We start from the raw sequence: 24,898 nt of genomic DNA, 5'->3' as shown, positions 1-24,898 counted from the left end.
AGCAATAAATATCGTTTGATTAAGGCCATCGTAATTTTTATCGAAATGGCCGCCATTATGATGGTTCGGTCTCCGCCAGGGTCGCAGCTAGGAATTAAGGCTGGGGAGGGGGGTTTAGGTGCAACTAACACCGGGGTGTGTGGGGTGTATGGAATACCCATCAGGATAAGCGGCAGGTGCGAGATTAATAAATTGCGGAATTTTAAGATAAATGGTTCAAAATGGTGAGTTTTACGGCTTTCTGAGGGATATTTTATTAATCCTTACACTATTATACTAGTAATATCAATCCAATTAATTAAAATGGATTAAACTTAAAAATATCTCTAAGTTCTGGGGGGTTTTATCCCCCAAAAACCCCCCTCGCTGCACCACTGGTCTCCGCAGGCGTTTGCTTCCCGAAATCCTTTTGTTTTTATTTCGGAAAACTTTAAACACAAGGGCTCTAATATCATCGGTTAACATTAAGTGATTTTGAGCAAATTTCGGATCTGAGACCGTAATCTCAGTCCACAGCTCTAAATCACAGCACTATGTATCTGACTTTCAAATTCCCCAAGCCCGCACCAATATATATTTCAAATATATTCATCCAACTGCATCTAGATTCTGGAACTCTCTTCCGCCAAATATAAAGACGTTAAAATCACATCAGTCGTTTAAAAGATGGCTGTACTCCTATTTGAAGTCTGGGGCTTAATTCAGTCTCCTAAACTCATTAGAGTTATTATCTTAAAGGTGTAATGTTAACTAAACTTTCTACATAAATGTGTAAATGTATGTGTGCGTTCATTACTGTCTAAGTTAAAACTTATATTTTTGTGTTATTAGTACTGAATATTTTACATCTTTTGTATAAATACCTACTACTTGTTAGCCTAGCAATAACCTCCATAGTGCCTTATTTTTGTCAAAATGCCTTCTATTAAGATTTAGAACATTTCCTGTATTTTCCATTTTTTTGCTCTCATAGGTTTTACCTAAAGCATAATAAAAATATTCTATTCTATTCTAAGTAATTCAGGTCAAGTCTGACGATAAGTGCCCTTGGGCACCATGAATGAGATGGGCCTAAACAACCAGGGGCCGATCTAAGGGCAGGGCAGGGGAGGGCAAACGGGGCTATAACCCCTCCCCCCATATTGAAACCCTGTATTGGAACGAAACACACTAGATAAAATCGAAATTTTTTGCTAAAGAATTGGCCTAAAACAGCTGTTTTCGAAACTTGAATATCACAAATTTACAAAAACACCGAAACCACCCTGCTGGGAGGAATTTCCCATACTATCGTTTCGCCCTCCCCCCTTGGTCCAAACTTATGTTAGATGCACCGCTACGACATTAAAATGGGTAAATGAAAATAAAACAAAAACTACAAAATTCACTCAGCTGCGTTAAATGCATGCAAGTCTGCTTCATTTACCACACCAAATGTTAGTAATTTCCACTAAGTATTACCTTCATCCAAATGGCATTTGGAGGAGGGGATTCTCTGCCGAGTTCATTTGCATAATGAGGAGAGGGTAGGGAAGGGAGGAAGAGTGGAAAGAAACCCCATATTCGTGTTCGCCAGCTCTTAACAGGTGGCAACAATGTGCTGTCCTTGAGGTGCCCTTCCAGTGGCGGCTCATGAGTCAAATGCTCGGGGGGGCACTCATCACCGGGGGGTCAAATTATTGAATATTTTGTGCATTTTAGTGAGTTTTTATGGCTACTTAGGTATTGAATTTGTTTAATTTAAAATAATAATAGAATTTAAATATTTATAATAATACAATTTAAACCAAAACAAGGTATTCTGCAATACTGCAGCACCAAGTAGACACCAGATTATAATGCTGCCAGCCGTAGCAGCGATGTCATCTCATTAGATAAGTACATCGCTCTGCGCATGCTCGGGCGGCGTCCCAAGACTTCCATAAGGCACAAGCTTAGAAGCGTCATGGCACCAGCAGCCCCCACCACTACCACTCTTCATATAACTGCATGGCGATGGACTGGGACGTTCTGGCCAGCACCCTGCGGCTACAAATGCAAACTTGTCGTGCTATTTTTGTGTGTTTTTCCTACATTTTCGATGTATGCGATTGAAAAAAATACTTTAGTTAATTATATGTATAATTATAATTGAATGGGTATTTATATTTTTCTTTTTCACATCTTTGGAGGGGTGGCGTCGGAGAGTCCTTATGGGCAAGCCGCCACTGTGCCCTTCACAAAGCACTTCAAGCATAGATCGGGCATTATCTGACAAATATCCAAGACCGCTGGGATGTAAACCCAGACCCACAAGGTGGGATTCCAGCACTACTACACCAACTACCACACCAACCTGATCCTCTTCATCCATTTCTTTAACAACGAAATTAGTTCTACTTCAAAATTTAAAATCTTTATTTGGTGAACACCACAATGTATCAGTACCTTAACCCGGGAGTAGTCGCGCCTAACATGTAGCCTTACGTGGTCGCTGCGGGTCACTCTGACCCGCACTAAAAGAAATTGTTTTAAAGCTTAATTTACATTTTTGTTTTTTTTATAGCTTTATACATTTCAGTTCCAAGGTATATAAACTCAAACCTTGTGTTTAAAAAAGACATTTTATTGCTTTTATATTTTTTTCGGAATTAAAGAAAAAGTATCACAAAAAATGAGATTTTTGTCATAGTACAAGTTTTTTAGTAATTTAACGGCTAACTAGCTTACTTACAATAATTTTTCACTCTTTAATATTGAACATAGGTTATAAAGAAATAAAAGATAAATATATGGCTTATTGTTATAAGGAAAAGTTTTCAAGTTATTGAAGCATGAAAATGTTGTACATATTTTCTTCAAAAAAAAAACGAAATATCAATGAGCCATGGTTTATCACATAGATTAAAAGAAAACTTCCACTATTACTTCATAATATTTTTCCAATAAGAACTAATATATACTTCCACAACTTTATGTCACTACAAATGTCCAGTTATTGGTTTAGTTGCATCCCAAAGTCAGTATAGTTGAGGTATCTTGGCCACGCGTGAACCTACAAAACCCACAACTTGATTAGATACACAAATTTATTTTTTATAAAAGCACATCAAAACTTTCAGGTGTAAAAATATTGTGTAGTTCCTATGTGTATAATATAAAAAGCTCACCATTTATTCCATGTCAATACAGTTGAGACAAGTGGGCTTGGAGTGTTAGCCACAGACAGGGATGTTGCATGACGCACAGTTGTGAGCCGACTTGTTGCCTTGACGGTCGCTAAGTCCACACCGCTTTCTCTTGTTCAGGACTTCTACTGGAGGGCGAACAATGTCTTCTTTTAGTATGTCCAAAATATTGATACGGGTTGACTTTGACAGAGATCCTTGAAGACGAGTTCTAAGGTGAGGTGTAACTAGTTCCGTAGCCAACTCTTTGAGCCATTTCCTTCGTACAAGTTTTCTTTCTTTGTTATTTCAGGAGCAAATGATGAGAGAGTTTAGTCCTATGATGTCTAAAATATGGTAAAATGCTGTGAGGGGCCAACAATTTGTCTTTCTGGCGACAGAGTAATTGTCACACATTTCATCAACCACATCAACTCCTCCTTTTGTGGCGTTGTAAAATGTTATTATCTCTGGTTTCTTTTGTTCTCCTGTGGCATTGTCAATACTTTTACTGTGATGCATGGTGGAGGTCAATAGAACAACCTTGTTCTTATTTGGGACATAAGATACGAGTGTTGTCAAGGTTTTGGCAAAACCAAAAATTAACGAGTGTACTTCTCGATTCTTAGTTCTCCAAAACTCTGAAGGTATCTCTTTTTTGTTTTTCCCGATTGTCCCAACTGTGGTGAGTTTTTGATTTTGCAAGAGATCATTAGAAAGGGCAGTACTAGAAAACCAGTTATCATAAGTGACGTTTCTGTTGCTTCCACTTATCGGTTCAACAAGCCTGACTACTACTGGAGATGGTGTTTGACTTATGTGTTCATGAGGTCCCGGGCGTTGTTTTCCAAGATATACTTCCATGTTGAGTGCATAAAATGTTCGTGAGTCAACCAATGAAAACACCTTCAAACCATATTTCGCAGGCTTATTCCGCATATACTGCCTGAAACCGCACCTTCCACGGAAGGCCCACAACATTTCGTCAATTGTTGTGTACCTACTCACCAACAGAAAAGTTTGATTTACATTCCTTTACAACAAATTCAAAAACATCCCTGAAAGGTGCTAACTTGTCCACTTCCATCCTCTGCACTCGGGTTCTTTTATCATCGAATCTTAGCATTCGAAGCAAAAATCGATTCAAAGACATTACACACTTGAATAGACGCACTTCTTCCCACAACTCTTCTGCGTTCAGATGTGAAGCCTTCAACACACCTGCGTAATACAATAAACCCAACAGGGCTTTAGTTTCTTCAACTGTAGTGTTTTAAGTCACGATCTCGGCCATATTTGGTGGTAACTTTAATGAAATGAAAGACGCGTAAAGATACTTAGTGGACTGTATTAACAATAGAAATGGTTCACATAACAGAATAGATGCTTCTCGGTTGATGTCACGCCAAACACTGCCCCCTTGTCTCTGAAGGTGCAGCCCTTGCACTAAGTCATGTCACACCAGGGCCTCCACCCCCGACCCCACGGAAGGCCCCTAACCCAGTCCTCAACTCATACATCCATCATCGCGACCTCCACTCACCCCAACCCTAAGGTCCAAACCACAATTTTTGACAACGCTAATGGTCGCTGCGGGTCAGGGTGACCCGCACATGCACGACTAGGTCAACAAACGAGCGGAAACTGAAGAAACTCAACAGGGTATGGTAGCAGGGTTTTAGAGAAGCAGCTACACGGAAAGTGAAGACCGTTCGTTACTTTGCACATACAGGACAGATATAAATAGTTGCGTGCGGGTCGGAGCGACCCGCGGCGACCACTCCCGGGTTAATAGCATAATGACATGAATGGCTTATAGCAGTCAAACAATAATTCCCTGTATTTCTCCAGTAATGTAAAATTTTTATTACAGAGCAGTGGGGGCACGTGTATATACGCATGTTATCAAGTGCACACCCAAAGATGAAAGAATTATAAAAGAAAACTATGTATTACTTTGCAAAGAGAAAGATAAAAATCCTGTCCACATAGAAATGGGACATGAAGCTCCAAACGCTACTGCTATCTCCTTGGTGAATTCACCGCTCTACAAGTGTGCGATCCCGTGGCATCATGCCGGCTGCATTTTCAATGTCGCTTGTGGGTGCTCGGGCGGGACGAGGTAAGCAGGGGGGGGGCAGGCTAAGTTCAAATGGGTGCTGGGAGCAGACTCAACACGACGCGAGTGCACACGCATATATTTGGTGAGTAACTCGCAGGTAATGTAGTAATGTAGCTGCCACCTGCACTACCTGCATTCAGGATCCTAGTCTGTCAATGCACTCAGTGCCATTTAGCAGTATTCATTTGAACTTCATGCCCTTTTTCATCAACGTACATCATCTCTAATGCATACCCTATAACCACCAGCTGACACTATTACAGAGATTTTATTTGAATATGCTCAATAGATTGTTTTTACCATGAGACCTTGGATGGGACTAATATTAAGGAGGGTTGATGGAAGAAAGGCTGTAATGTGGATGACATATTGCCTCCTGGGTTAAAATGATAATGATAATAATTTCTATACTTCTTACAGGTGCCACTAATTACAAGCAATTAAATATGATACAAGCACATTTAAAACCACCTATACCCTGGATATTCAGGAGGGGCTCGAGCCCGTGACCTTTCGGTTTGATAGGCGAGGACTCATCACCGCTGCCAGGCAAAATACATTTGCAAGGGTTGAGAATGTAAAACACATCATGATTGGGACTGCACGAGTTACCACTGTCAAAACCTGAGTTGTATTGTTATTAGGGAAATGGAGAATCATTCTATAAGTTAGAGAATATTCAGAGATTTTTCTACAAATTGAACCTTTGGTCAGTAGCAAAGCACCGCCCACTAGGCTAAATGCTCCCCTACCATTTGGGTAAGGCTTTAATGTTTTTCAGAGGGTTTCATTTCTCCATACCATTTGATCTGCCCTAATACAACTAGATAAATTCACATAAAATCCTTGAGAATTTACCCCATTTAACTCCCTGTATAAATAATCGCAGCCATTCTGAGACAATATATATGTCAACCTCAACAAGAAAATTAATCATTCATCAATCACTAACTAATAGTTATTTTGATGATTTAGTTTATTCAAATAAGTTTTAAGTAAATAAAAGAACACTTCATTTCGTGAATATTTTTTGTAGTCAATCTGTCAACTGCTCACTGACATGGACGGGTCATCGAAGGTGAAGGGGATATTTATTTACATGGGAAGAGATTCTACTGAACAAGGGATTTGAGACCCGAAGAAAATTGTTCGTGAATTTCATCAACAGCTTTGGAAAAATATTTACATACATTTTTTTCCATTTTATCAGTACATATTTTGCACGGGGTCCCACCCAAAAATTTTGATTATTTTCTCCACATCTTTAAAATGGAATGAATAGAGTGAAAAGAGCCTCTGGGTTATGTGTTTCTTCCTACAAATAACATTTAAGTGGCTATGTAAGCTTAAAAAAAACACATTGATCAATGAGCAAAACCACTGATTACAGTTATGCCCAGTTTATATGAAAATTTAGCGATTATTTATCTGTAGGAAGCACTTAGAGTGAGATTTCAGAGCCCATATGTGAATGATGGCATTTACAGAAAAAAATAACATGGACCCTGGCTAAATTAACTGGAAACAGTGGCGTAGCCAGGGGAAAATAAATATAAAGTTATTTTCCTTCATGAAAGAAAACAAAATATTGAAAAATCATGAATTTACAAAATATCACTTTAACAAATGAACTTTTTTCGATCATGAAAAGTGTTAAAATTAGTTAAAAACCCATTACTGAGTACTCTGTTTTTAAAATATTTTCCCCCCTGATTTTGGACCCCCTCCAAACATAATTCCTGGCTACGCCACTGACTGGAAAATTAACATGGGGATAGGTCCATTTTGATTTAAAAGGGTAACTAGCGTGAAATTTCAGAACATGGAGTATCATAGTCTTCATGTTTTCCATTTGTGTCCAGTTAGGTCTAACCATGAATCTAGGAGAAAGACATCTCGAGACATACATACATACCAGGATAAGCAAAATAACATGTATATAATACTGCATTGAGAAATAAACTCTGGAAAAGACATTATTGCAGCAAAGAAGCAGCTCAACTCAACTTCAATACCTACCAGGGGCGCCGACTTATAAAAAATATTGGGGGGGCCCATATCGGAGGTCTTGCCCCAGGAAGAGGTTAAATTCAAAGTGTGTCGCAGCACCGAAACACTACCATGATTCACACCACTTGATTCAGTTAACCTATTATTTGTTTCAACACTCATTGTTGAATTTATTTTAAAAGGTAACTATCGTCAAGCATGGGAAATAAAAATCACCAATATCTTTTTGTGATTTCACAAAGCATAGTAAAACTTAATTATTTTCTTGAATTATTGAGGGGGCTCCGCCCCCCCAAACGAATCTTTGAGGGGGCTCGGGCCCCCTCAAGCCCCATGGAGTCGGCGCCACTGATACCTACCGTATGTGTAGCAGTTTCTTTTAGTTCTCCAGAGTAATGATAGATGGTGTCAAGTATGCGATTATTCTTTTGTCAATGCTCCAAAGCTGTGCAACTAATTTTTTTTTTTTTTTTTGTTAAAACCTGAATTTAAATTTACCACCACTTCTTACTATAAACCAGCCTTATGAGATCTTGATGAAACACCACAGTCTGCAATGTTTAAAATATCAAAAAAGTTCAATAAATATTATCCATTTCCCCAACAAATATCATCATTGTTGAGGAAATAGATACTACCTTTACATTCAAATTATTTGTGGAAATGGCACACAGAACTGAATCCCACAAAAACTCAAGCAGTGATCTTCCGGAAAAGAAAACGGAAAGCACCGGCCCCTGAACTGCGACTCAGAGGACAAAACATCCAATGGGCAAAAACTGCCACCTATCTAGGCATAGAGTTAGATGAATTTCTAACCTACAGAGAGCACCACCAAAAATTACGCAGAAGAGCAACAGCCGATGTCAGCAGGCTTTCTCCATTACTGACATCAACGGACATAACAGTCCACGACCGTCTCCAGTTACACAAACAGATCATCATTCCCAGGCTCCTGTACGCATCGCCTATATGGTCGGGAGTTAGCTTCGATGGCCCGCTCAGACAACTGCAACTTCGTCTGAGGAAAATTCAGAGGATGATCACAAGAACGCCGAAATGGGCCGGAAACGAAGTCCTTCAAGAACTAACAGGAGAGCCATCGCTGAAGGAACGACTACAAACAGCAGCTAGGAATTTCTACAGCAGCGTCGAGAAGAGCAAACAACGGCATGTAGCCGATTTAGCCACAGATACCCCGCAATGGTGGGACAATTACAAAAGACCAATATCATCAACAGGATAGGCTGAGCACCGTCCTAAGCAGTAATGCTAGCACTGGAATAGTGCACATATCCAGCACCGGTAACTAAAAGCCTGCAAGGGCGGAAAGTTACAGAAAAGCCCTTAGAGGCTTCAAAAATCCACATCTGCTGCATTATTTGTGGCCCGCAAAGAGTAAAAGTTTGTCAAATTTTTTCATTCACTATGCAGAAAAGTCACACAGCACTATACAACTCCACTGCAATGTTTTAAAATCTTCTCTGAACTTTGACGGTGAAAGGTTTAGGGAAAAGCACAGTGTTTCCAATAGGATCGGATGATGGCAGTGGTTGCCCTTCAGGGACTTCCAAGGAATATCGTTGCAGGATAGACGTAAGAATGAGAAAAATGTTGTTTCTCGCAAAGGTCTCTCCAGGACATCCTCTCTTGCCTTAATATCAAACAAAAAGAGAATAAAAATAACAGGTAAATATTAATATAAAACTTCATGTACTAGACAAAATAAAAATATACAAAAATAGAGCTGAGAACAGGCAAATTGAGTAGTTTGGCAGATCAGGGAGGAATAAGGGTGTTGCTTTGGGGGAGGGTAGTAGTGAGGGGTTCAGTGGCGTAGCGCAGGGGCGCAGCTAGGAATTAAGGCTGGGGGGGGGGGTTTAGATGCAACTAATACCGCGGTGTTTGGGGGTAGGAATACTCACCAGGATAAGCGATAGGTACGAGATTAATAAATTGCGGAATTTTAAAGATAAATGGTTCAAAACGGTGAGTTTTACGGGATATTTTATTCATCCTTACACTATTGTATTAGTAATATCAATCCAATTAAGTAAAATGGATTAAACTTAATTAGATTGATATTACTTATAGAATAACGTAAGGATTAATAAAATATCCCCAGAAAGCCGTTAAACTCACCATTTTTAACCATTTATATTATAATTCCGCAATTTATAAATCTCGCACCTGCCGCTTATCCTGATGGGTATTCCATACCCTCACACACCCCAGTATTAGTTGCACCTAAACCTCCCCAAGCCTTAATTCCTAGCTGTGCCCCTGGAGGGGTTCATTACTGTCTTTGGAACCTTTTTGGTATACAATAGCTTTCAGCATTAATGCGACTGAGAACTGACATGCCTAGACAAGTGGTTTTTATATGTCCAGCAATTATGTATTTTTAAATATTACATGCTTCAAATAAAAGCTTTACAAAGGTTGAAATAAAACCTCAAAGATTCCATCTTTTCAATGTTTCAAAAAACTAACAGGGGTCCTCCTCCCTTTTAATCAGCCACTGTGGGTAATATCAAAAAGCATTCAACAGCTGTAGTTTAATTACAATGGCCACAAATATCATCATTGTTGAGGAAATGGAAACCACCTTTACATTCAAATTATTTGAGATCAGCAAAGAGAAAACGTTTGTCAAATTTTCTCAGTCAGTATGCAGCAAATCCTACATCACAATCAGCAACCACCTTTTATATTTTGATGCTTACTTTGACATCTATTTTGTTCTATTTGGTTCAAACAAGCTCATTGCACCCAATTTTTTTAAGGTTGGTATTTTCCAAAAATAGATAAATGAAAAACTTTATTTTCACAACTTTTAGACTAAAAATAAATAATCACAATTACCTTTTGCAGGTTGCATATAAATCTCAATCTAAATCAACAAACATATTGAGTTAAAATAGGAAACTAGATTGATTTGGACCATGATGCAGCTTTGAGTATACTAAAGGGATCAACATGAGGATTCTAGGATGATTAATGTTATTTAATAAAGTTCCAACTTCTTTGACTTCAACAAACTTCGTTTGAATTTGAAGAGCCCAATTTAATTGATGAATTTCTTTAGAGTTTTCCAGCAGAGGATACACATCACAAATATCCATAATTTGATTATGAAGATATTTGTGAACCGAGCAAAGTAAAAAGATTGTTTTTTTTCAAAACTAGAGATTTTTGACAATTCTCTCCTGAATTTTAAAATAATAAAAAAAATCAGGTGGATTTCAGGATAAAATTCCCCCTAAGATCAATCCGTAATGGCTACTGCCATTTCCGTAAGAAACAAGTTAATTATCTTGCAAGTTCCTTTTGGAAAAATCTGCATGGAAAATATATTTTGCCCAAGGTTTCACTCCTTTAACTGGGAGTGTTATTGAAAGAATGAGAGCACCATTCTCTTCTCGATCTGATATAGGATCTGTTGCCCCACTGTTGTCCCAATTTGAATTTCCCACAGAAGGCGATACCTGTTGGGCATTAGATTAGGCCAGGAACCCTTTCCATGCACGGCTTACGTTATAACTATCCTTCCTATTGAAATTATTTGGCCTTTTGATCTTTCGACAGCTTCAGGTATAAGGTGGGGATAGTAATCTTCCATCTTCACCAACACCCATGCATGGTTAAACACTGTTTTATGCCCAGGGCTAGTTGTGCAATGTTCAGCAACAGCTGATGCGTCCCATTAATGAAGCTGCATCACTCTTTCATGCTCTTTTAGCCTTAGGGAGATAGATCGCTTGCTCTGTCCCACCTAGCTTCTGCCAAAGCAGCAGGGAACCTCACACAATCCCACAGATTGAAGAGGAGGATGGCTATCCTTCGATGAAGGTAGGACATTTTTAATTTTCTTCACCATGCAGAAGCAAGTCTTGATGTTGCCTTCCCGAAGGATTCTTGTTATTCTATCTCTTCAGATGTATGGCAGTTTTGCATATTCCAAATGGCCTTTTCTTATTATGGTCGTCATTTTGAAGCGGCTGTCTCTCTTTCATCGCTCTTTTTATGAATGAGACACTAGCCATTACATTTCAGAGCCCACATAAAGTGTCACATTTCACTTTGGATATGCTCTGCATCACATACGATTTTGGCACGGTGGGTTAGCGTTTTTATGAAGCAGGCCTTCTGTTGTGGATGGTAATGTTACGTTGAATTTAAATACCTGTCGATGTTGGTCTTCTTTCTATGCACTGAGTGGCCAAGGCTTCCATCCATTTTTCTTTGAACCAGGACATCTAGGAAAAGGAGACAACCTCCTTCTTCAAGTTCTTTTATGAATGTGAAGTCTGGATGTATTGCAATGAGATGCTCGTGGAAAGCCTCCAGTTTGTCTTTTCCATGTGGCCAGATCACTAAAGTGTCATCTTTATATCTTAACCAGCACAATGGTTTATCTTCACTTTTGTCAAGTGCCTTCCTCTCAACAAATCTATATATTAATTGGCTCTGATGGGAGAAAGCAGATAACTCATTGCCACGCCACTTCTTTATTCATATATAACCCCGTTGTAAAGGAAATATGTAGTTGTTATGAAGGCAGTAAACAACAAATTTGGGGTAGTTCCTTGCAAGTTCATCATTAGATCTGTTAGATTAATTTCATCATAGAAGGGGTTTGGGATAGTTCCGTAATTAACCTCACTTCAATAATGTAGACGGAAATAATACCGAACGTTTATTCCGATGGCAAATGATACAGATGTGTACTAACATCTCTCGCGCATGGAAGTCCTTCTCCATTGGCTTTCCGTGAGCATCTTTCTCACTGCACCGTCCTGGCGCTGGCCTCCGCGTATCCTTGTGGCATTGGCATGGACCACATCCAGGTGGCTGTCCTTTGTGGTGGTGCTCAAAACTAAGAACTCCACCACAGTCATTATATTAACAAAATTTATGGGTTACTAAATGAAATGTATGGATTTCCTATGCATGCCATTAGAAGGCAAATAATACCCAAGTAACATTGACCGTTGGGCCTCGGTTGGGGAACCGTAGTCACGGTTGGCTCATTGTGGGTGGATATGCCTACCAAATTCCGCTGTTGGCCCAACGCAGATATTGTTCGTCGGCCCAACGAAACGGTTTATGCTGTTGGCCCAACGGAAATCTCCAACGATGGCCCTACGAAATGGATTATCATTGGGCCACCGTTGGGACATCATACCATTTCCTCAATTTCCGCCATGAGAGCTGCAAACAGAATTCCGGCAAGATCTTCAAAGTAGAGATGGGCGAAATTCCATTGTAATCGATTTATCATATCAAGTGGCTATCGGATCGGTAGCATCTATTCATTAAAAAATAGGGATGGCATAATCGCTTGCTTTGACAGTCAGTGCTACCGACTATGTGCAGGCAGAATAATTATTTTAAGTTATTTTTTTAAGAATATATTTTAAGATAATTTTTGGAAATCATGTATAACTCTTTTTTAAGTAATGTTCTGCTAATTTTCTGGTGTTTTCAGCATGGTTTTTGACATAAATGGTTCCAAGAAGCGGAGGCTTCTTTAATGCGACTTGTTAGTATATATATCCCGGAGGACACATGAAAAATTGTAGACTTATAAGATCTGTCTGTTTCGAGTCTAACTTAACCGATGGAAGTTCGATATGGGCCGTGAATAAGCACGATGTATACCTCGATTGCATACGTTGCAGGATACGGTTCACATGTTTCCCTAGCAACCTAACAACCAAGACTTGTTTGGTTGTTAGGGCTTTGTCTTTGAGATAGCAGTTAAATAAAATAAGTCGAGTGCTTCTAACAAAAATAAGGCATTGACCTCATTTGGTAAGTCTTACAAAACTGGCATTCCTAAAATCATGTTACCTTAAACAGATAGTTTCGTGGAATTTTAAACTTTTCATCATTGATTTAGATAGATCGATATGTATATTTTTTCAGATTGTGGCATATCTAGTATAAGTGGAAGTTTTAATGAAAACAGTGTTTCAATGGACAAAGTGAGTGATTTAGTCCTCTCTGAAGAGAATGAGATTGAATTTGTATGAGTAAACCTAAATAACAACTGCACAATTATTATTTTATGGAAACTACATCAACTATTATACTCAATCAGTGTATCTATACTCAATCTGTTATTCCTATTAATATCCCTAAATCTTGCACTTATTAATCCAATTAAGTAAAATGGATTAAACTTAACAATTTCGTTACCGAAGACCAGAGAATAGGAATTGTGAAGGCAATTGAATCAAATAACTCAGGGGTGTACATCTTGCAGTGTGACATGTTTGACATTAAGGAGGATTTCTTTGAATTACCTCTTAGAAGTGGTACCATTGGTATATTTGTAGTAAAAAAATTAGTACCTGGATGCAAATTACAGTCCACCCAGATTTTATCTAAGTGTGTTTTGTTGCCCTACAAAGAAGGTGGACAGTTTTTGTGTGTGCCATATTGTAATATGGAAAGGTGCTGTTGAAATTTTCCTAATTTTGTCCTAATAAAAATTGTCCTAATTTGTGAAAATAAAAGTTGGGGACCTTCTGAACTGATATTGATTTTTGTTTTCCACTTTTAACCACTGTAACCTTAGTTTGTCCTATAGCATTGATTGTTAATGTATTTAATTTCATTTTGATTTATAGGGAGTTAAAGGTAAAGATTCTATCTACCGGTATCATATCAAGTGAGAAGGTAAATTAATTTAACTCTCATTCTATAAAAATGAGAAATGCCAGTAAAATATAGCTTTTGTTGGGAAACGAATGGCAGAATTTAAAAGGGCCAACGGTGTATCGTTGGAGAGGGGTTGGCCTGTGGTTGGGAATACGAAGGCCCGACTGTAATGCTCTGTTGGCCCATCGTTGGGGAATCGTTGGTTGGGATACGGTTGGCGAGGTGGCCAAATCATACCATGGGCCAACCGCTGTGTCCCACCATCTGCCAACAGAGGGCCAACCAAATATGTTACTTGGGTAATTATAATACTTATTTGCCTGGGGATCTAGGTACATACATGTTCCATGATATACGGCACATCAATGTTTAGTTACAAAAAAGACATTAAAAAAAAATAATAATAAACATAACCCATACAGAATATATTTACATAGTTAAATATTAGTCAATAGAATAAGATAAATGTATCAAAAAGAACTCCTTCACCATAAATTTAAAACTAGACATTTTTTCCAAGCTCTTAATGTTTCTAGGAAGCTTTTTGTATAGTAGTAGTCCCATGTTAAGGGTGGAAAGGCTGGTTTTACTGGTTCTGATGAACTTTACATGTAAACTGCTAGAGTTCCTGGTGTAGTGGTCGTGAATACTATTGTTGGTAGCATACAAACCAAAATTGCGCTTAGCACAGATCATTGCACTCAACATGTAAACACACATTTAAAATTACCAGAATTACACGGCAAATTACCAGAGTAGGCTATCCCTATACCATCCAAGCCCTCCCCAAAGCAAATATCCAGCTAACATCACATCCTGGCTGGTCTCAATGGCTATGGATAAGGTCCCAGCCGGCACAAACCATCAAATTTCTTTTTGGCAGCTGGATGTCATCCAGATGCAAAGAGTATGAGTGCATCCTTTTATACAGATGCCATCCATATGCCGGTCCACCGCCGAGGGGATGAACCGCCGCACTTAGAGAGATGCCGTGAGGATGAGGATGCACGAAAGTGCTGCCATCTAACGGCGGAAAATTGAACTCGGTCATACTAGTATTCCTATATTGCTTGTCTGGTTCTCTTTATCTCGTGATTGTTTTACACTACTCGGGATAAATCAGAGCACGTTTTATTTCATGAATATAACTTTAATGACTCAGCATAAAACAAGAGGCAGGCGAACACAGGAATACAGGCGTACACAAGACAACATATGAGAACTTCAGTACAACATTGCTATCCATCGGAGTCCAAAACAAACGCAAGAGTTCAAATCCAGGAAAGTAGAGGCCAATGAGTGCGCGAGGGTCGATACCGGGAGATTAGACAAAATTGCTGCAATGGTCAGAATAAAAAAATATCACTATAAAACACGCCCAACACAACACTCAATCTACGAGGTACAACATCGCTATCCATCGCAGTACAAAACAAACGCAGATTTCAAATCCAGGAGAGTACAGGCCTATGAGTGAGCGAGGGTCGACACCGGGAGATTAGTCAAAATTGCTGCAATGGTCAGAATTAAAAAATATCACTATAAAACATACCCAACACAACACTCTATCTACGAGGCTCCAACACGTTGAGATAGGGATAGATGGCTACAAGACGACAAGTCCATACCTACTGCTGTAGTCATTGGTAGTTCCGTATGTCCGTGAAAATCTTGAATACAATGAATAATTATAATAATAATAGTTCTTGAAATTTTATAATAATTAATGCGAGGACTTGCAGATATTTTTAAGTATTAAACCACATCATGAAAAATATGGCATTCATAGGCGCAACCACAGATATATACAATATATTGTATATATCTGTGGGCGCAAGGATGGCAGAAGGATATTTGGTACCTAGCGCATTCTGTCACGCATTGCATCCACTTCACATATAGATGCGGTATGGGCTGTGCCGGCTGGGGTATTTTATAACAGCAAAGAAATTTACACTCACCTCCACTGAAAGGGTAAATGGCTTCATTGAGGATATCGCCTCCATTCTTCCTCAGAAACCTTTCTGGAATGAACATGTCAGGGCATTTCCATATCTCTGGATCATGATGTACACCATAGAAGTCTATGATAAGAACTGAACCCTAAAACAAGGAATGATGCAATTAATATGATTTAAAAAAAACTTTGGGAGAATATATCAGCCTTGAAATCACATGATACTATTCCATATCAGTTATGTATCAATCATGAATGAAATGGGTTGACTTATAAGTGAGCTAGGCGGTCACCTCAAGTCAGCCAGCACAGCTGTGCAGGACAAGTTATAGAGCTTCAAGATAACGAAAAATTAAATTTCCTGGACCTGAAAATATCACTCCTTAATCTCCCGCAGTTAACCCCTAACATACCCTTCAGACAGTCATAGCTAACCCCATCCCACTGCCAACCTTACTTCATTTTGAACCCAAGATTTTCCTAAACTTTCCTAAGGAAAAATTCCTAAATTTCCCTCACCCTGCCTCCAAAGCTTTTACAAATGAAGTATATAAATTCGGTGATGGTTAACCTTGATGACAGTCCTGATGATGCATAAAATCATTGCACTGCAGATGTTTACACTCTACGTTATGATAGAATGATAGAAAACTAAATCGGCTATACATAATATAAACTTTTGAGGACTTTGACAACTCTAGTGGATATAATAGCATTTCTAGGTTTGCTTATATCGATGGGAATAAATAAGATACCAAGCTTCAGAATATATTTTATCGGAAAACATGTATTCGAAACTCAATTTTTTCTCAATGTAATGGGAAAGGAAAGGTTTTCATTGCTCACTAAATTTCTCTGTTTTGTAGATAGAAAGAGTAAGGAAGTTGTAAAAAAAGATCCTAACCACTATAACATTTCACCCATTATTGAATATTTGAATCTTAGTGAACAACATCATAGCAGGAAGGAATTTAGAATAGCACAAAGGACGGCTCTCGCATACCGATACGGAATGTGCTCGATCGACCAGATGGCATTTTGTTCAACAAAACCCGCAAATTGAAACATATAGGATTGAAAGAAGAAAGTGTCTAGTGAGTGAGAAAAACATAAAGAGATAAGATACAGATGTAAAACTGCCCAGGAACCTGTGTTGGACCCTGTTTTGAGAAACACCGCAGACTGTTCAACCACTAAACACGGCATAGAGGGAGCAGACAAAAGTAAACGGCGCTGATAATTGTAAGTACGTATTAATAATTATCGAGTTCGAACAATTTTTTGAGAATGTATTTTTTTGAAATTTTTGCGGTGATCGATTACGATGCTAAAAATATTTTAATTAATGTCTGCACGAAAGCTTCAGTGCCTCCGAATTAAAGCACCCTGGGCGATTTAAATACCTGCGATTAAAGCACCGTATAGGAACGGAATAGCGAGGACGCATATGTTGCGTCATGCATGCTTGAGGGGTTAATTGCAATTCACAGAGGGAGGAGCTCAAGTTTTAGCTGTCATTAACCCACTCCAGCCCTAAAGACCATGGGCAAGGAAACACATTCTCACCTAAATTTACCGATGAATTTTTCTGTAGTGGAATTCTATGTTTGACTCACTGGTCTAATAGTAAGCACTGGCAACAAAAATGTTTTAATAGTCATTTTGAAAGAGACTAATAATAAGGCAACTGGTTTCATAATTACCTTCGGTATGTGGTACCCTCTAAATGTCACATGCTTTTCAGAAGTCACCACAGAATGTGGAAAGGCAGTTGGAGCAACAGAGCTGAGTCGAAGGACTTCTTGAATTATTGCCTCAACGTATGGGAGCCTGTGAATAATTTTAATTTCATTGAGAATATCTAGAGAAAGATAACAGAGAAATAAAAGCATTAAACTAGGGATGGTCGGATCAGATACCTCGGATCCAAATACATATCCGCGGATATTGCCCTTCATCGTATACATCGGATCCAAAGTCGCGGAAGACATCGAATCTGGATCCGAAATTTTGAATAATAGCTTCAGTGAATGCAACTCATGAACCATTTTATTTGAAAGCTCTCTCAGTTACATAGGAGAAGTTAGCCATGGAAAATAGAAAAGGCAAAATACGACTGCCAGATAGTGTGACTCTTCCCAGGAGATTGAACAATCATCAGAGGAATCTCAGCATCAGGAATTTGAAAATGCATTTGGATCTGAAAACATCCGATCCGAAAGATCCGGCTCCAAAAATCAAGGATCTCATCCGAATCTGGATCCGAGAAAAATCCTGGATCCGTCCATCCCGACATTAAACCACAATGAGATTGAAATCAGGAGCGCAGGTAGGAATTAAGGCTAGGGGGGGGGTTTCAGGCACAACTAATATTGGGGGGCTTAGGGTATTGCATACCCGCCAGGGTTAGCAGGAGGTGCGGAGGCCTTCTGCCAGAAAAAAATTAAGATATATGGTTCAAAATGGTGAATTTGACTGCCTTCTGAGGGATATTTTATTAATCCTTACACTATTCTATAAGTAATATTAATCCAATTAGGTAAAATAGATTTAACTTAAAAATTTCTGTGAGCTCTGGGGGGGGTTTTATCCCCCCAATCCCCCCCCCCTTTCGCTGCGGCACTGATTGAAATAATACGTATACATAATTCTGATGTTCATTTTGGATTGGTCTTATTTTAGTTCTATCTGAATAATTCTCCCCAAGATTTACAAACTATCATTGTCATCAACAAATGAATAAGGAGTGATGTGTTACCTGTCCCTGTCACTTAGCGACGGCAGTCTATCTCTTCCAATAACTTCATCAATTTCCTGCTGAGCCTTTCTTTGTGCTCTAGGGTATAATATCATGTTCAGAATGGCAAAGGACAAGTTGTTTGTTGTGGTATCAGTGCCAGCCATAAATAATTCAGCGCAAACCTCTTTCAGCTGAGTCACTGCAATTAAAAATAGTCCATAAAATGCTTGCATAAAACCATCTCTAGAGTTACAACAAGCAAAATACATATGTATGTAGCTACGTATAAAGAATTGTCATTCATGAGCATGCTCAATCCAGACAATCATGGCTAAAAAAAATATTTTTTTGTACAGATTTACCAAGGGAAGAGACATGATAAGCACATTGCCTGGGAAGAAGTACCGTATTTCTTTGAATATAGTCCCCCCCCCCTAATTTTGAGGCTTCGAATTTCGAATAATATGGGAAACATTTTCAAAATGTGTCTGAATACAGTCCCTTCTTTACTTTTACCATTGGCATTTTTGGAATAAAAGCGGGGACTATATTCAGACATATAAGGTATTATTGTTTTTATTATTTTTTGAAAATATATCCAATTTTTTTAATAAAACTCTTCATAATGGTTCATATGAAGTTATATTTTAGTTAGCAGGTTAAAGGAATCTTTTGTCCGTAAGTTCCTCATTGGGGAGAAAAACATTTCTACCAGTGAGGCTACAAGGTATTTTCACTTCACACTTGAAGGGGAATTGTTTTAGGCCAGTTTTGGGCGGGACAGGAAGGAGAAAGGTTAACCTTTTTGAAGTATAACTAATAACTTCAGGCTTTACTTTGTGAAACCTCTCCACATTAGAAGTAAGGAAATAAAACCTTGTAAGGTTAATTATGGACACGACCCGGGTTTCATAACTAGGTTACATCGTCAGGTGACTGATCTTGCATGCATCATACATTTATACACAAAGTACACAAGTGACTGTGAGGACATCTATCGGAAAGGAAAAGGACTGGTTGAAAGAGCGGGGGTGAGGGTTAAACACGAACTGAAATAGGGAGACGGGGTGGGGGAGAGGGGCAGCCTTGATTTGGGACGAGAGTTTTTCCTGTGAGGGTAGGTATCTGACCAGCCAGGGGAGGGCGGGGTTAAAGTGGGTGAGGAGACGAGAGCTAAAGAAGGTGGCGGTGTTGGGGAAGAAAGATAGGATTAGCGGGGTACATTGAGTTTTCTAAATCACAATAGTCTATGGAAGGTCGTTGAGTCTGGCTGTGGAAGGTGCTGGTATGGGTTAATGATTTCCCCGAAGGACATGGGTCACTGGGGGAAAGTTTGTGGAGCTCTCTCCTTATCATGACTGCTAGACTGAGCACCAAGACACTCTTCCATCCCCTCTGTATGGAGCATTTTTACAGGACATTAATCGTAATTCGAGGACATTCGTTAAGAAGGGTCTCGCGGATAATCACACACTCTCAGCACCAACCTTTTTGACCCTTCCCAGTGGGGACTCTGTATTATCTCGGACTCCGAGGGTAGTTGGGGCTCCCACCTTTCCAGATTTATAACCCTACCAGCCGCATTAATTAGCAGTCAACTCATGCTTTGTTCATAAAAATTAGCTACATGTATGGATAATTGTTGATTGCATGTAAATTGCAGACTTCGAACTGAATCCCTCAGTTCATTCTATTAACACGTTCGCTGCCAGGCCCGAATTCTACTGTCATTCCGCGTGTGCCAGGCGAATATTTTCGAACCTATTACCAAACGGCAATAATGATATTGAGCCTATCTCCGGGTTTTACTAATATTTCTCGGTATATTTACACTCATTATGTGATGCGCTATCGATTGTAACTTTAGTCACGTGTGACGCCATAGGGCGTCTCCCCACTTTTGACAATGCCTAAAATTTGATGAGACGCCATTTGGCGGCTCAGGCAATTGGATCTGCGTTCCAACTTTTTAGTATGCACTCAAAAGCTATGGTTGAAAATTATGTTAAAACAAATTTTAATTGTTGATTATGCTTTTAATAATATTTGCTATCGTATCCGGAGATGATTAGTGCAATGATTTATACTTGGGAGGCTTAGGTACGGCTGATCCGGAGAGATCATAAATTTTGTAGAAACACGTTTGGCTTTACTTAGGGCAACTTTGCGACTCATCGTCTGCAAGAATTCTTTGTAACATCCACGACAGCCAACACGGGATTTTCTAAAATGAAGAAACAGCGCTAAAAATAGTGCAAAAAATACTAATTCTCGATTTTATGTAATGATAATTTTATCCTCTAAATTACCAGACTTCGAAGACTTCCTTCAGTGTTATTTGTATTTACCAGGTAGTGCGTCAATTTTTTTAGACCCTATCAACGGAATCCCGAAGAATATGCAGCCATTCTTCTATAATTTATCGTCTTAACTGCTGGAGAGAGATCATGTGGGCACCTGGATTCCGTGTTTCATTCCACAGTATAAATGCATTAACAATGCAAGTCCCAAAAAGAGCATCATCGGCCACCTTGTGGTACCACCTTACTATTTTTCGATGGGTGCAGTGATACAACGAAAGGGTGTCAGCAATGTCAATTCCTCCCTTTATATTATTGTACTCAATCACCATCTTTGGCTTAGTAACCACTTCCCCTCTTCGATTTCTTTCCCCGTTGGAATTATCTCCTGTCTGATGGTGGTGGAGATCATGAATACGTCGCGCTGATCTTTCCATTTCTTTACCGTTGCTCCACAAGTTTTTCATAGCACTGAAATGCCTTTCTTTTATTTAGCAGTCGTTATTTCTCTTAACAGCCCTTTCCTAGTTTTCCTAATGGTACCCACAAAATGAGACTTATCTCCCAACATTTCTTTCCATAAGCGTGGGATGAATCAAATCACTAGAAGTATCTAAACATTACAGCAGGAGTAGGGGTGCCGACTTACAAAAAATAATGGGGGGGCCCAAACCGGGGACCCTGTCTCTGTAAATTTAATAAGTAGTTAATTTTATGTTTTTAAGCATTTTAGAAGAGTCATATGATCGACATTAGAACCCTGATCACTCGAATCTCGATATCTGGACACTCCGGGGAAAATTGACAAGCATGATACATTTTTTCCTCACATCTGTAACGAATTCTTGGGGGGGCTCGGGCCCCCTCAGGCCCCATGGAGTCGGCGCCACTGAGCAGGAGTTATTAGAATGTGAATAAAAAAATGGAATAAGGAATCATACCTGTATTAGAAGAAGAAAGATTACCTGACTCTGAGGATTCATACGACTCCTCAGACACCCTGAATTAGCGGTGTCTCCTTCAGAAAATCCTTCAAGGTCGTTGGTGGAAGCCGAATTGTCAGAATGAAACATATGCTCGATTTCTTCTTCGTTAAAACGTTTCTTTCCCCCAATAATGCGTGACGGAGTACACATGATATATTCACTAGACTGGTTATCACTTCCGTATCGAAGGCACAGACACAGAATAAATTTGGTATAATGATACGCTCCTCACTCGGTTAGGTATAAGCGACAACTGAGGGAAGGAAAAGAAAGAAAAAAACTCTGCAAATGTAAATTGAAATATTGTGTGGAGATATATTACCTCAAGCTTCCACTTGAAACATAGAATGATATAGCCATTGAAAAATGGCACTCTCGAAAAAAACATGAGAAACCGAAGACAAAAAAAAATGAAATTCGAGCTAAAATGTGTTACCAATACCCTCCCTTCACAGAAGATAACATTGTCTCGTCAGTGCATAAGGAAATTTAACTTAAATTTCAAGTTCTATACATCGCTTGATGATTCAACGAAAACGCTACTTTGACGCCCATTGGCGTCTCACTAGTTGCGTCCAGCAGCAATGCGAGACGCCATATGGCGTCTCACTAACTCGAATTTGAAGTTATGTGAGACGCCCTATGGCGGCGCGTGGCAGGGAACGTGTTAATTGTCAAATTTTGAACAAAGCTCTAACATCAATATTAATGGATTTAATGCATAAATGTTGATGATTATACTGAAAATGAGATATAAGTTAATATTTATGGTAGAATTTCGTTTACAAATTTTAAATGCTAATCTAAGGACAAAGAATTCAATTCTTACTTCATATTTTTTGAGAAAGGAACTAATATTTATCTTGCAAACTGACTGAATGAACAATAGGGTGGTTTCCCATTATTTTTTTATTGCCTAAATCGAAAGATTATTACTCCTGGAGTAAAAATTTCAAGCTTTTAGATTTTTAAATGACAATATCTATTTTTCACGATTAAATGAAAAGTAAAAATTTTCAAGCACGCGAAAACGTGACGGCTAAGTATGAATGCCGGGAAAACTCCGGATTTCAAGGGTAAGACCTATGTCCCATTGTGCTGGATCGCGAAACTAAGACTTTGCAAACCCGCAATTGTCATGAAAGGGAGGGAGCGAGGAAACATAGATTCTCATTATTCGTCGGCCTGCATAGGAAAAACTCCGACGAAAATATACAGCTTTTGTCTCCCGGGTCAGGAAACGTCTTACCGCATATTTTTGTCATTAGTAGTGAAAGGGTTAAGTATAATTGAAAATATGACTCAATAATGTCCTATCTACCAACCAAACATACCTAATATAGGATAACTATAATAAAAATATTTGACAAAAGATTTTTTAATTAAAAAATTGAAAAAATTATCCATTTTCAGCGGTAAAAATTTGTACTAACCATTAAATATCCTGTCCAGACTATCTTTCTGCTTTTCTATTTCACACAGATAAATATCCATGAAATCTTGAGGGTGATCGTAGTCAATGACTTCCTTGTGAGAATCCATCTCTCCCTGAAATTGTAAACAAATAATGAAGGATAACGGCAGGAAAAAAATTTGTTTTTGTCATGTGATGAAATCAAAAACTGGCCATAAATGTGGCTCCAATGATAAAACTTAGGATTTATGCATTGCATTCCACTTTCACATTTATGCATCATTGTTAATTTGTGCATCATTTCTCCCAATTATTGACAACAACTATATTAACAATTTCAACCATTCTATAAAAAACTATACTGCAGGAATGGTGAAGTGCTCTGACAATGCTCTCCATTGAGAAGAATATGGTCTGCACAACACAAACAAGCGAGAAACTTTCTCGATGCCTCCTCTGACTATATCTTTTTTATGCCCTCTCACTTAAAAAGACATTTGGAGCCCAGCATAATGTTTCATGCCATTATAATCTATATCTATATACCATAAAGCCCCTTGACGACCACTCACTCACTCACTCATTCATTCATTCACTCACTCATACAAATGTTTGGGGTGAACGAGACGAGATACGACAAAAAGTCTTATGAAGACCCCCTCTAAAATTATCTGAAACCCCAGGAAAAATTATGAAAACACTAAATTTCCAATTATTTTACTGTCTATTCCATTAAAATTGAGTATGAGGATTAGTTCAAAAAATGGCCACCAAGATCCAATGGCAGCGCGGCGATCATAGAAACAAATAATCATAGTAACACCTTTGTTTATGCAAGCAAGAGAATCTAAATTGGAAAAGAAGATGAAGGAATTAAAACGAAAAACTGATAAAGATAAGGTAGGAAATGTAGAAAGTAATTCTTGAAATGTCTATTTCTTTATGTCTTCTTTCCACATGAACAAACATTTGATTACATCAAAGTGTATTCAAATGAAAAGCGGAGAATTATAAGGCAGGAAATTACTTATTGTTTTGGTATATTATATCGAAAGTTTGGTTGTTATTAATTTCATAGTTAACAAATATATTTCCTCAACTTATGAGAAGCCAGTATATTGAGAACCACACCTTTTGCGTCTAGGGCATTGTGTGTGTATACCATCAAGGGTGTACCCAGGATGAAAACTAAGGGGGGAGGGGGGGCAATCCATGTTTGTTCAAGTTTTAGGTAAGATTTAAGCATGGAAAAGGTGAATAAAATCAACATATTAAGGAAACTGTAACAGCTATTTATTAGTTTTTAAAATTATTTCCTTGAAAAAATATTATTTTTCTTAAAAGGTCTTTGGAGTTCGGCAAAATGGCCGCCAGTAGCCAGACGCATGCATCTCTCGCTCGTCTGTCTTTCAGTGTTTTTGTTGTTGCAACACTACTATGGTTGAATATTTCTGTGCGAGTTTGTGCTCTTTCGTGTTGTGATCACTCCCTGGTTGTTTTTCCTCAAGATCCTCAAGAGATATTCAGTTATCGGAGGTATCTTTTTTCCGCCTT

The 24,898-nt window shown here is 38.7% G+C and overlaps 1 protein-coding gene and 1 long non-coding RNA gene across 2 annotated transcripts in view; one reads left to right on the top strand and one right to left on the bottom strand.

Annotated features, from left to right (window-relative positions):
* Positions 1 to 3,313: 3,313 nt before the first annotated feature.
* Positions 3,314 to 4,272, top strand: LOC124162256. The gene is made up of 2 exons (XR_006865521.1): positions 3,314 to 3,383; positions 3,460 to 4,272. It is a non-coding gene; the product is annotated as an uncharacterized LOC124162256 (long non-coding RNA).
* A 4,435-nt stretch (positions 4,273 to 8,707) lies between these two features.
* The window catches only part of LOC124162844 (methyl farnesoate epoxidase-like), a 43,527-nt gene continuing 27,336 nt past the window's right edge, over positions 8,708 to 24,898 (bottom strand). The window contains exons 6-10 of the mRNA XM_046539518.1: positions 23,364 to 23,478; positions 18,663 to 18,843; positions 17,608 to 17,734; positions 15,909 to 16,050; positions 8,708 to 8,932 (exon numbers count right to left, since the gene is read on the bottom strand). Coding sequence (XP_046395474.1) covers positions 8,751 to 8,932; positions 15,909 to 16,050; positions 17,608 to 17,734; positions 18,663 to 18,843; positions 23,364 to 23,478 — 747 coding nt within the window. The 3' untranslated portion in view covers positions 8,708 to 8,750. The remainder of the gene's footprint in view (positions 8,933 to 15,908; positions 16,051 to 17,607; positions 17,735 to 18,662; positions 18,844 to 23,363; positions 23,479 to 24,898) is intronic.

Source organism: Ischnura elegans, chromosome 7, assembly GCF_921293095.1.
Source record: "Ischnura elegans chromosome 7, ioIscEleg1.1, whole genome shotgun sequence".
Taxonomy (NCBI): Eukaryota; Metazoa; Arthropoda; class Insecta; order Odonata; family Coenagrionidae; genus Ischnura; species Ischnura elegans.
The sequence above is the reverse complement of the archived record's forward strand: the minus strand, read 5'-3'. Positions and strand labels throughout refer to the sequence as shown.